This window comes from Salmo salar, chromosome ssa05, assembly GCF_905237065.1.
Source record: "Salmo salar chromosome ssa05, Ssal_v3.1, whole genome shotgun sequence".
NCBI lineage: Eukaryota > Metazoa > Chordata > Actinopteri > Salmoniformes > Salmonidae > Salmo > Salmo salar.
This window is the reverse complement of record NC_059446.1, coordinates 75,703,501-75,716,632: the sequence shown is the minus strand read 5'-3', so window position 1 is coordinate 75,716,632 and position 13,132 is coordinate 75,703,501. Positions and strand designations below refer to the sequence as shown.

At 44.3% G+C, this 13,132-nt stretch overlaps 1 protein-coding gene across 1 annotated transcript; it reads left to right on the top strand.

The window, feature by feature from the left end:
- Nucleotides 1-518: 518 nt before the first annotated feature.
- Nucleotides 519-12,537, top strand: LOC106574320 (ephrin-A1-like). Its single transcript, XM_045718916.1, has 5 exons — nucleotides 519-810; nucleotides 9,450-9,745; nucleotides 9,910-9,975; nucleotides 10,172-10,291; nucleotides 10,416-12,537. Exons 1-5 carry the CDS (start codon nucleotides 713-715, stop codon nucleotides 10,541-10,543), a joined length of 708 nt encoding a protein of 235 aa, XP_045574872.1. The 5' UTR covers nucleotides 519-712; the 3' UTR covers nucleotides 10,544-12,537.
- Nucleotides 12,538-13,132: the final 595 nt, after the last annotated feature.

Here is a 13,132-nt window from a genome sequence, read left to right as displayed (position 1 = left end):
GCCTGCAGACTATATGGCTACAGGGGACCCAGAAGATTAGCTACACAGATAACATCTTAAAATTACATCTTAATGATTCTATAGGATAACATCTGACTGACAGACATAGAACATTTAGGTAGACCTATACCTTGCATTACATTAGATTCATTTATTTTCTAAAGTATACCATAGTATTGTTATTTCACATTTTTATGTTGTTGAATATGTGAGCCTATAATTAATCAGAGGGGGGATCAGCAAGTTTTGCATTAATGACTAAAATTCTAAGAAACACTTTTGGTCACAACAAAAGAAACACAACTATTTGTAGTGTGTCATGAATTCCTTTCAATGTCACAAAAATAGCTATAGGCCTATATATTTCTGTCCATAGCTTTGACTATATTATATAGATTGGATAAAGTGTTCATGGCGTATCTAGTTGAATAGTCAGAGCAGTGGGGCGTTTTTCCCGCTGCTATTGGCTATACAACCGGGAGAGGCGTGGCTCCGTTAGACAAAACATTCAACGCGCCTCGGTCTTAACCATACAAACAGCCGTTAAACTCCATAGAAGGAGGTCTCAACCATACAGAAAAGCAGCAGCTATAGACCAGCACCCCTATCATACATTTATTTTGACAGTGTGCACATCCTGCACACACTTATTCTGCAATAACTGACAGTATTTGTTAGTGTTTCGTCCTGTTCTGGTCCTAAATCAGCAGCTATGGATTTGGTGTGGCTGGTGTGTTTGGCTGTGAGCTTCGGAACCTGGTTCGTCTCTGCAGAGAGACACAGCGTCTTCTGGAATAGCACAAACCCAAAGTAGGTGTTCTTAATCTTTTTCTCTCTCTCTGTGTGTGTGTGTGTGTGTGTGTTTGTTTACGCGCGCGTGTTGTGCGTATTTTGGTGTAGCACACATTAAAAGTGTGTGTGATTTCTGTTTACGCGCACCTAGTACTCTACTCACTTTGAGAATGCTTATCTGAGAATGCTTATCTGACACTATACTAGGCCTACTCAAGTACACTTTCTGTCAGGGGATAAATACTGTTTGCGTCTCATCCACTCAATGGATCGCCTAGGCGCTGAATTTCCTCGGTTCTTTATCAGACATCCCACCCCACTGGACACACACCGCATGGTTGAATCAACGTTGATTGCACTTCAATTCAAGGAAATTATGTTGAACCAAGGTGGAATAGAAGTTGACATCTGGATTTTGGTATTGCTTTTATTTCTTCCACTTGTAGTATATTAGCTGTAGGCTGTGTGCCTTGTTGTATTAGCTGTCTGCTTGCCCCTTTAACCAGGTAACATAATTGTAATTAGGTTATGGTAGGGCAATCGCGCAGCAGGGCATAAACAGAGAACAAGGGGAAGATTGGGAACGAATTCTGAGACAGCTGGAGAGACAGAATCGACCATATATATGATCTCGATACATAGACCGACTCCCTCACACAGCATAAAAATAAAGCCTGAACCACATCGACCTGAGTGTCTGAATACAGACTGTATGTCTGTGTTTCACTCTATTGGTACTTCTGACAGTCTGACACTTCAGCTCTCCAAGAGGGGGGAGGGGGGAGATGTCCAATGCTGATTGTTTTGGGGTCAGAAATTGTAATGCTACCCTGCCACTCAGTGGGATCAATGGAGCTTGACAGGCGTATGCGAGGCCGCGTGAGTTATTGAGCTTTTAAGCACAGAGCTAAAGATGGTGAGAAAGAAGGATGGTTTATTTTATAGAGAAAATGGACAAAGACTGAGGGGTCACGGTTTCAGCCGACTCTGGGTCGACGTTATTGTACCTTCTTATCGCAAGTTCAGATGCCATTACGGCCTATTTGTGTTACCTTAATTCGATTTGCACTTTGTCTCTGTAGCCTAATTCTCCTTAGGCCAATGATGATGACAGAGCACTAAATTAGATTTCATATGAAATGGGAAAGACATTGGTTTTGTAATTGGTTTAATGATGTGAGCACAGGAAAATGTTGTTGACTAGTCATACCTTGTCATGAGTTGTGACGAAATGGGTTTTGTCGGTGTGAGTCAGCCGTGTACTTTACCTGTTCCGTACGCAGGTCTGACTTTACCTGGGTTTGTCGGTATGACATCACTGAGACGGTGGCTCGAGCACAAGGAACACGACTTCTGTTGATCAGGTGACATGAGGGGGAGAAAAGAACTGAAGAGAAGGACATCTGAACCAAACTCTTAGTCCATAATGAGAAAATAAAGGTTATAAAGGAGAAATCAGAGTTCTGGGTCAAGTGAGAATTGCTATAAATGCAGAGAAATACAGAAAGAACACTTGAGGGGCAGTGGTCTGAGTCAGTGTGTGTTTAACTATACTTGTGAGGACCAGAAGTCCCCACCAGAATAGTAAACAAACATTTGACCAACTGGGGACATTTTGTTGATCCCCACAAGATCAATTGTTATTTCTAGGGTTAGTTTTAGGGTTAGGATAAGGGTACGGGTTAGGGTTCGGGGTTAACCTTGTCCCCACTAGTTTAGCTGTGCAAGACTGTGTTCTTTAATCTGGCTCTGGACTACATTCCCACTGTAACTTGCGTTGCATAACAACATCAACAACAACAACAATCATAATGTACACTAATCCTTTTCGTAGCAGACTAAAGATAGACTAACACACAACCAGACAGAGAAATATGTTCACACGTCACATGCACTGTAGACACAAACAAGCACGTTCAGACACACACTCACTTACACATTGACACATTGTCACATATTAACAAAAACAAACTACATGGAAACTGGCCGCACCAGTTTGATGTGGGAGCAGTGATGCTCAGTGTCCACTGAAGACTGATAACTATTACTCATGACACAAGCTCTACTCACATTCTGTACTGCATGTCTCTCACACACACACACCGTTTTTTCCCCCAGACGTCTTTATCTAAAGTCTCTGAAAACCTCCAATTGGAACTCAGTGAATGTGGTTTTCAGAAGAAGAATAATCACTGTTAAAAATGAGGACATAATCCTAGTCTGGCCCGTACCCACCTGCTATTGTTACCACATTTTCACTGTATAATCCTTCGTCCTTCTCTTTAATCCCTCGTTCTCAGTTACCATCTTTATTTTTCAACTTTCTCTTTCTCTCTGGGCAGTTTTCTGAAAACTGCCCAATCTGGTCCCTCAACTGTTGTCCCACTTTACACTGTCTCAACCACCTGATTCACTCCCATGGGATCACTGAGTCTAATTGGTTCCTGGCTGATTGATCTAAGGCGATCAGGTGTAAACTGATGTTTACTGACTGACTTCAGATGGTAGCACACAGTTGTCAGTCTCTGACCTGACTGGTGTAGAAACTGGTTTTTCGCAGTCTGTTCCAACCTTGTGGTGTGTGTGTGTGTGTGTGTGTGTGTGTGTGTGTGTGTGTGTGTGTGTGTGTGTGTGTGTGTGTGTGTGTGGGGTGAGAGACTGGGCTTGTTTCGACCTGATCCAACAGTTTAATCATTAGTTCTGGCGCAATGCCTTGTTACTGGAAGTGTTTTTTTGTTTTTGACTGAGGGTGAGTGTGTAGTGTTGCCTGAACTCCAATGTCAGAGAAAGGGAGGGGCCCTATATGTAGGCGATATTACGGAGCACTGGTAAATCAGTGAGTCACACGCATGCACACACACTCACACTCTCTCGGGGCAGGAGGGAGGAGGTGGGTGTTAATATTAGTAGCAGCCAGCATTCCACACTTCCCCTGTTACTATACTCAACTCTGTCAGCTGTGTTCGACCCCCCCCCCTTTCCTTCCTTCTCTCCCCTGTTACTATACTCAACTCTGTCAGCTGTGTTCAACACCCCCCCCCCCCCTTTCCTTCCTTCTCTCTGTACCTGTCCGTTCATCTCTCCATCGCCACTCCCTCTTCTCCACACCAGCTGCGTCTTCTCCAGCTTGTTATTTCCTGACCACTTCTCTCTTTCTCACTATCTCTGTTTCCATGAGTTCATCTCTATCACGTATTCATGTTCTCCTCTCCTATATAGCTAGATATTTCCAATTCTCTGTCTTCTTTTGTCTTTCTCTCGTGTTGTGTTGAGGTGTTGGGCTTGTCTGAACAGATATGTCCTAAAGGAAGAGGTTTAGGGTTGTGGTGGCTGGTGGGGGAAGAGGGCGGTGTGGTTGTAAAGTTAAATGTGTGATTTTCTTCTCTGTTGTAAAGCTCTTCTTTCCTCTGGCTATATTCCCCTCTCTCTATTCTATATTCCCCTCTCTCTATTCTATATTCCCCCCTCTCTATTCTATATTCCCCCTCTCTATTCTATATTCCCCCCTCTCTATTCTATATTCCCCCCTCTCTATTCTATATTCCCCCCTCTCTATTCTATATTCCCCCCTCTCTATTCTATATTCCCCCCTCTCTATTCTATATTCCCCCCTCTCTATTCTGAAACCCTCCCCTCTCTTTCCCCCTCCCTTCTCTATTCTGAAGTCTTTCTTATCTATTTTATCTAATCTATCCACCTACCTTTCAATTCAAGGGGCTTTAGGCATAGGAAACATATGTTAACATTGCCAAAGCAAGTCTCTCTCTCCCTCCCACCTCATCTGTTGCTCTGGGTCTCTAATCCCTCAGCAAAATGAGGGGGAAATACACGCGCACACACAGATTACAGACGATCTGAGCTGTAATCTGACTAGCTGACCTATAGACAGTAAAATCGTCATTCTGCTGCTTTTTATATTTAGAATAGATTATATCCCTGTTATCTCTCTGGCGTAATGTGTGTGTGTGTTAGTAAATCTGAAGCTCCTTAAATATGTAGAGGGACATATCCTACATAGAACAATCAGTTAAAGGAGCCAATAGGATTGCTCCAGTCAGTCAGCTACACAGTGTCTAGTTCTGTCCATTCAATCACATCTAGGTATATAGCTTGTTTCCTGCTGACATAACAGCTGTCTTACCTAACACTCACACACACACATTATCATGGATGTAACACAAAACAATGTTTTGCCGTGTTAAAAATAAATACTTTAATTAGCACCCCCTGGGCCCCCTTCCATCTCAGCTCTTCCTCTCGCCTCCTTATCTATGGTCCAGACTTCCTCTCTCTCCGTCAGTTCCTCTCTCTCTCTCAGACCCTGCTCTGTTTTCCTGAGTAATTTTCCACACAGATCACAGCAGCTTGCTGTGTCTCCCCACTGTTATTGTTTGTCTCAATTCTACAATACTGAGGACTGCTTTATCCTCACGTTATCACATTGTGTGTGTAGGGTCATGTTTGTGTGTGTCCAGTATCATCTCATGTAGTGTTTCAGAGATGGCTCTCTGTTGCCCCCTAAGGGCCACTTCCAGTCTCAGCTCAGGCCTGACTGACTTCTCTGTTTGAAGCAGCTGGGATATTTCCAACGATAATTTTTGCAATTCATGACATTCACTTTGAATGAATGAAAATAGTTTTGACCCCAACCGTGTTATTCTGTATAATCCAGATTGAACCAGGGTTAGTTGGAATGTTATTGCCCTGGTTGAGAGACCTGTGAGTCTAGTTCTCCTCATTGACCCAAACCAAGCTGCATATCTAGTAACCTGCCAACATGTAGCCTTTTTCTACTCATCTGAAAGAGAGAGTTGGGAACAGAAAGCAGGGGATGGATAAAAGAGAGGAAGGGATTTGTGTTGAGAAATTAGGCTGTCATGAAGAGCTCTGATATTATGTTACCTTTTTTAAGAGCAAGGGAAGAATAGAGGAGGGATGAACGGAAGGGGATGGGTTAATTTAAAGCGCATAAAGGAGAGACGGAGAGATGGGACATGGATGAATAGATGGCTGGCTGGAGGGAGGGGAGAAAAGGTTGTGTTGACATTTTTAAAGGCTCTCAAACCCTGCAATTCCTTGTAAAGAATCACACATACCATGAATAGAGGTGGTGGAAAGTGGAGTCTGGATGCGATAATGGTGGTTGGGACAGAATGATTAGACTCCTGTTATTCTGATCTTTTGGAGCGTGACAGACAGAAGAATGACCTCTTTGGAACTCTCCTCTCAGGAGAGAATGTGGGAGATCAGAGTGTTCTAGAGAGGTTCTACTAGGGTAGTTAGTGTATAATACTATATTAGTACATACAACAACTAAAACCCAGATTACAACGAACAGGCCTATATCCTCTTGAGTTGAGGTGTGAATGTGGGATACCACAGTTAATTAATAGGTTGATTTATATGCCTGTGTGTGCAGATTTTATAGTTGTATGGTGTGAGAGCATTCTATATGGGAAACACAGGAGGGGTGGTAGGGAGAGAAAAGAGATGGGCCTATAAGAAGGGAAGAGAAGAGAGGGATGTGATAACAGCAAGAGATGAGGAGAGGACTTCAAAGCTGTTGAGAACTTAATGAGGTGTTAAACTCACCCAATCACCCTACTGTCATAACCACACACACACACACAAACATCTGTGACAGTAGCAGCTCTGAGAACTGTTCAGTTCAGAGGAGAGGTGAAGGGAGACTACCTTCCATCCTGGCTGTTTACACACACCTCAGTGAGACAAAGACACACACACACACACACACACACACACACACACCTCAGTGAGACAGACAGACAGACACACAGGCTCTGGTCTGCCCTGATAAACACATGTGCTCAAGTGCCTGGGGTGTGAGGCGGCCTGAATTCTGGTATTCAGAGAACCTCTCTCTCCCTCACTCCCCTGCCTCTCACACACGCGTAGCTATCACATTAACGCAACTCTCACTCTCCTGTGAACTGTCAGTCAGAGTAGAAGGACGAAGGAGAGGGAAAGACGAGAGAAAGACGATACTGTTCGGAGGGAGGGAGGAAGGGGTGCTTGTGTTCCAGTTGTGAGTCTGGCCCTGTGTCAACTGGCTTCAATCAGCTGGACTTCTCCCAGATCCCTAGGCTGAGATTGCTCACACACTCACACAACCCCTCCCATTGATAAGTACGACCGTCAACGTTACTGGAAATCTAGCTTCATCATGATTATTGTATTATGGGCAACATGGACCACGTGCAAAATGCTGTGAGCCATAGTAGCTACAACACACCTCACCTTATCACATCTATATCAGCCTCTACTAGTGAGCAGAGGACACTGAGCACAGCCTTGGGGCTAGAGGGGGTGAAGGGTGGGGGGCAGACTGGAGTCTAGTCAGCTCCAGGGTTTATGTCTTTGGGGGGAGGGGTAATTACACCCTATTCAGAACCCCTCCTCCCTTTGTGGGCAACAGCTTGGCCCCAGACCCCAGATAGCTTTTAATTAAGTAGGCTCCAGAAGAGCGACAAAGGGAGATCTGAAAGTGTGATTGTTTGTAGTGACTGAGATTAGCAACAGAATGTGTGTTTTGACAGCTTTGGACAGGAACATGTTTTTAAGGAGAAGCTGTGGTTACTGTGGAAATCAGGTGGATTCCATTCAGTTAGGAAAGTCTCTTCACTCTACTGTAGCGGTGCAGTTCTCTCGTGCCGTTCGTCTCAACCCTGTCATTACCAGTCTGAGTCAAAGAAATAAGAAAGGAACACAGATTTGTTTGTCAATTAAGCGCTTGAACTGCAGACCGGCGTGTGTGCATGCGAAGGCTAAGCCAAAGATATCATCCTGTTTTGAAGTGGTGTGAGAGGCTAATCTAGCTGTTAGCCCTGGCTAATGAGCCTAGGGACGTGCTCTGCTAACAATACATGTTGTGACAGGCAGGTTACTCTCTCTGTCTCTCTCTCCACACACACACACACACACACACACACACAGTGGCAGGGGGGTTAGAGACCCACATGGAGCCAGTGTGTCTGTCACTTAAGAAGGACAACAACAGTAGAGAAAGGAGGGATGAAAGGAGGGAGGCAGGATACCAGATACCTCCTGTTCTAGGCTTTGATGCTTGGGCACACACCAACACAACATAAACATGTATGAACTGGGTTCTTCACACTGTCTCTCTCACACAAAGCTAGTGTATACATTACTATGAGCCCTTCCTCCCTAATTAAAGTGCCACCAGCTGCCTGTGATACAGAAGCTCTCTCTCGGCACAGAACACACCCGGAGTATGTGGCAGGGTGTTTGTGCTGCGGCCTGTGTGGATGTCTGTTCAGCCCAGGGCTGGGAACCAATGAGACTATGACGTGCATATTTTACTGATTACATCCTCAGGGATAACAAGCTCTTACCCACAAACTCAACCTCTCTTCCAGAAAAGTGTGTGTGTGTGTGTACCCTGCCAGCACCACTGACTCCACTCGCCAACACAACTCATAGTCCCTGTGTGAGCTGAATCCTAATAGGCCTGGAGGACAGCTGGAAAGCACTGTTTTAATTTGATACCCAGATACAGCACTTTGTTTCTTTCATCACTTTAACCTTCCTTCCTCCCAGAAATAAAGTTCCACTGCTCTACCCACTGTTCTAGGGTTTATTTCATGAGGTGTGTGTGTGTGTGTGTGTGTGACATTTGTGTCCTTTCACGTGTATACCTCAGTAGATTGGAGGGGTTGACTGGAGGGAAGGAGGGACAAACAACAACAGTTAGAATCTAGAACCGAGATGGAGGGAAAGAGTCATAAAGTCAAGGGAGGGTTAAAATGAAAAGGAACAGAAAGAGAGACTGTCTCCACCTCCCTCAATATTTATTTTTCATGGAGGGAGGAGAAAGAAGTAGGAAGAGACAGAATCAGGGGTGAAGAGTCACTAGAGGAGTAAAAAGTCACACCCACTGACACTCCAACAGGTGCAGAGGGAACGAAAGGGAGGGAGAGGGACAGAGAGATAACTAACCCATTCAAATGACTTGTGTAGGAAGGGAGAGAAAGAGATTAAATGACGTGTGCAGACAGTGCATATAGATGACAGACAGAGAGAGGAGAAACTGCCACTCAGAATCTTGTCTCCATGGACACAGCTGGCCAGTGAAACTCTACTCTTAAAACAACATGAGTGGAACGCTCCAGAAAACAGATGAGAGGGAGAGAGTTAAAGAGGGATAGGCAGAAAGAGTGTAGGCGTGTTAGTGGTGTGTTCTTGTCTAAATAAATACATCAAACAAGTTCAGCCAGTGACTCCTGATTGGCTACTCACTAATTCTCATTGTCTGGGTGACAGGTCTACACCAGGACTCACGCAATCACACACACACACACACACACACACACACACACTGTCTCTTTGAGCTGAGTCTTAACAGCTTTTTTTGTTTGATTGTCCGTGAGTGTGTTTATTATGAGAGTGTGTGTTTGAGGAAGTCGGTTCTTCCATGCGTGTTTGTTCATGTGAGTGGAACAGCCCACACAAACATGGGCTCAACTCTGTCATCCGACTGGGAATGGGCCATGATGATATTTCATAATGTTACGTTTGTTCCTTCGGTCAGTCAGAGATGACTACTAGATGTAAGGTCATCTAAAGATAATAGCCAGCCATGTCACTAAGCACTCTCCTTCTCTTCTCTCTCTCCCTAGTTTCCTATGGGATGAGTTCACAGTGGAGGTGAAAATCAACGACTACCTGGACATCATCTGTCCTCACTACACGCGCGGGGAGCTGCCGTCCCAGGAGGCCGAGCGGTACGTGCTGTACATGGTGGAGAAGGAGGACTATGAGGTGTGTAAACCCCACTCCTTCGACCAGCTGCGTTGGGAATGTTCCCGGCCCTTCGCCGCCCACGCCCCCGAGAGGTTCTCCGAGAAGTTCCAGCGCTTCACCCCCTTCACCCTGGGCAAGGAGTTCAAACAGGGAGAGAGCTACTACTATATCTGTACGTTTAACAATACTATAGTAGTACTACTACACATTTACTAATACCACTACTATCTATGTGCAGTACCTCTGAATGAATACTACCACTTAACTGTACAATAGACTACTCTAACACAATGCTTGGGTATTTGTACTAAACTTCCCTCTCTTCTCCCTCTTCAGCCAAGCCGCTGCATCACCACGGCCAGGAGTGTCTGAGGCTGAAGGTGGATGTGGTTGGACCTCATGGTGAGCTCCATTCCCCTGTCTCCCTCAACATGCTAGCATTAGCCTCTGTTAGGAAAACCCTCTAAAGGCTAAAGCTATGGTAGCATTAGCTTCCGTTCACATTAATGGCTAGGCTTAGTGTTCCCCATATTCAGTGGTGTTCCCGTTGGGTGTTCATACAATCAAGTTCTTACCAATGACTTCTTGTCTTCTACAGGCTCTGGGAAGGCCAAGACTGACAAAGTCAAGGATGGAGCGATGGAGAAAGTGATGGATGGAGGAAAGGGAAAGATGGGAGGAGGAGGAGTGCACAACCCCTCCAACAGGCTTCCAGCCGGTACGTCTCCCATCTGTCCATCCAGAGAGACTGTCAGATGTACAGCATTGACTCTGGATACTAGAAGTACAGTAGAATTGTTCCACTTGTTTCTGATAATAACATGTTCTCTCTCTCTCTCCAGATGACCCTACTGTGTTGGAGCCTAAGGTCCAGAAGAGTGTGGGTAGTTCAGGTGTTCAGCTGGTCTCCCTGTCGGTCTTCTTCACCCTGTCCCCCGTCCTACTATCCCTCTTACTATATCGACACTGAGTTACAGACCTAGCTACAACAGAGACACTGTCAACCCAATGCTGGACATTGGCACAGAGAAGATTTTTATAGATATTTTTATATTTGCAACTGGACTGAGCTCGTGTGTGTGTGTGATTGGAACGTGGATCGTTCCAGAGACGAGGATCTTCAAGAGTATTTTGTGAAGGATGTTTTTGTAAATGAAAGAGGATGGATGCTATTCCCCTTTTCACTCCATTTGATCTGTATGGACACTTGGAAACCCCACTGACTCTGGAACAGATCTAACTGGAAACGTGATGTACTAATCATTATTAGAAAACTGACAAAGGGATAACTGTTTTCATGATTACCCTGAATTGAATTGTAACAGTGATATACACTGAGTGAAAAAACATGATCAATACCTTCCTAATATTGAGTTGCACCCCCCTTTTGCCCTCAAAAGCCTCAATTCGTCAGGGCATGGACTCTACAATGTGTCGAAAGTCTTCCACAGGGATGCTGGTCCATGTTGACTCCAATGCTTCCCACAGTTGTGTCAAGTTGGCTGGATGTCCTTTGAGTGGTGAAAGATTCTTGATATACACACAAGAAACTGTTGAGCGTGAAAAACCCAGCAGTGTGCAGTTCTTAACACTCAAACCGGTGTGCCTGGCACCTACTACCATACCACCTTCAAAGGCACTTCAATAATTTGTCTTGCCCATTCAAACTCTGAATGGCACACATAAACAAGCCATGTCTCAATTGTCTCAAGGCTTAAGAATCCTTTGTTAACCTGTCTCCTCCCCTTCATCTACACTGATTGAAGTGGATTTAGCAAGTGACATCATAGCTTTCACCTGGTCAGTCTGACATGGAAAGAGCAGGTGCTCCTAATGTTTTGTACACTCAGTGTATAATGTGGGTACATATTCTTTGTTCAATCTGAAACAGTTTGAGCCAAAGCCTACACTAGTCCTCTGAAACGGCCTCATGTTTCCTCCTCTACATGTAGAGACTATTGATGTATATAGATGTATGTGTATTAACTGACCTTCCTCTAAGCACGGTTTATGTCTTGTTTAGTATACTAGCTACTCAGGTCAATGGGGATGTTTCTTCTTGACATGTCACTAAAATCAAACTAAAGTGCATTTGTCACGTGCACAGGGTAAAGCAGGTGTGAACAGTACAGTAAAATGCTTACTTGCAAGCTCTTCCTCAACAATGCAGTATTCTATTATAATTCACTGTACAAAACCCAATGATGTGACCGATGCATACTCTAAAGCACAGATTAGCACACACTAGAACAAAACACACATTCTGTTGTAGATATACACATATCTACATAACCAGATCCTCTGTCATTGAGATGGTACAACAACTTCTAGTGAACAAATTGGGATTGTTTTAGACATTGCTGGTTTGCTTTTGTATGTCTTTATGGTTTAGTGTTGAACAGATGAGTGTATAGGAACGAGATGGAGGGAATGGGAGTTGAGGGGAAGGAGGAGAGCAAAGCGGTAATGACAGGATTCTGAGAGGGTGTTGTGATTGCATGGAGGCTGGGAGCTGTGCTTCCTTCCTTTACTGATGGGCATTCATCGCATACTCTGATATACTGTAAACAACGTCACACAAACAACATACCCGGTACACTGGATATTATGGTGTGTGTGCAGCACTGTAGGTTGGTGGCACCCTAATTGGGGAGAACTGATTCGTGGTAATGACTGGAGTGGAATCGGTGGAATGGTATCTCATACATAAACACATGGTTTCCAGGTGTTTGATTCCATTCGCTCCGTTCCGGACATTATTATGAGCCGTCCTCCCCTCAGCAGCCTCCTGTGGTTTACAAGTGTTACACAAAATGCAGAGGAAATCCCTACATACACACTGTATTGTAACTTGTTTTTGTAAATGTTTGTATGGAAAATTTGTACATAGAAAAATATGTAAATAACAGCATTTGTTTGAAATGTGAGAACTTTAATGTAATTAAAAAACAGTGATATAATAAATCTGACTTGAGTGCTTTCAATTCTCACATTTTATAGCCAAAGGTAAAGAAATTGATGGTCACACTTTCAAAGTTTTTACTTTTGACACAATTCACAGCTGGAGTTTAAAACTTTCACTGCAACATTCTGACATTTGTTTTGATGGTTGAAAGGTGACTCTCCAAGCCCATCCATCTGCTCTCTGAAGAAATATCACCCTTTCGCCAACTCCCCTCATGTCTTTCCCGTGCTCTTCTCTCCTTCCCTCGCTTTTGCTGTTTCTGTCTTTCATCCTGGGCTGGTTTTCCCTGGCCATAACATCACAGCCCTATGGCCAAATGTTGGTGTGAAGAGGGATGAGAGAGATACTATTTGGCCCTAAACAGAGAGTACACAGTGGCAGCATACCTGACCACTGTGACTGCCCCAAACTTAAGGAAAGCCTTGTGTAACGAGTCCGCTGAGAGTCGGGAAGCAAGTTCAGGAAGTGAGTGTTTTAATAAATAAACAACTAAATACCAAACAAGAAACGCACAGACATGACACTGGAACAGAAATGATGACGCCTGGGGAAGGAACCAAAGGGAGTGACATATATAGGGAAGGTAATCAGGGA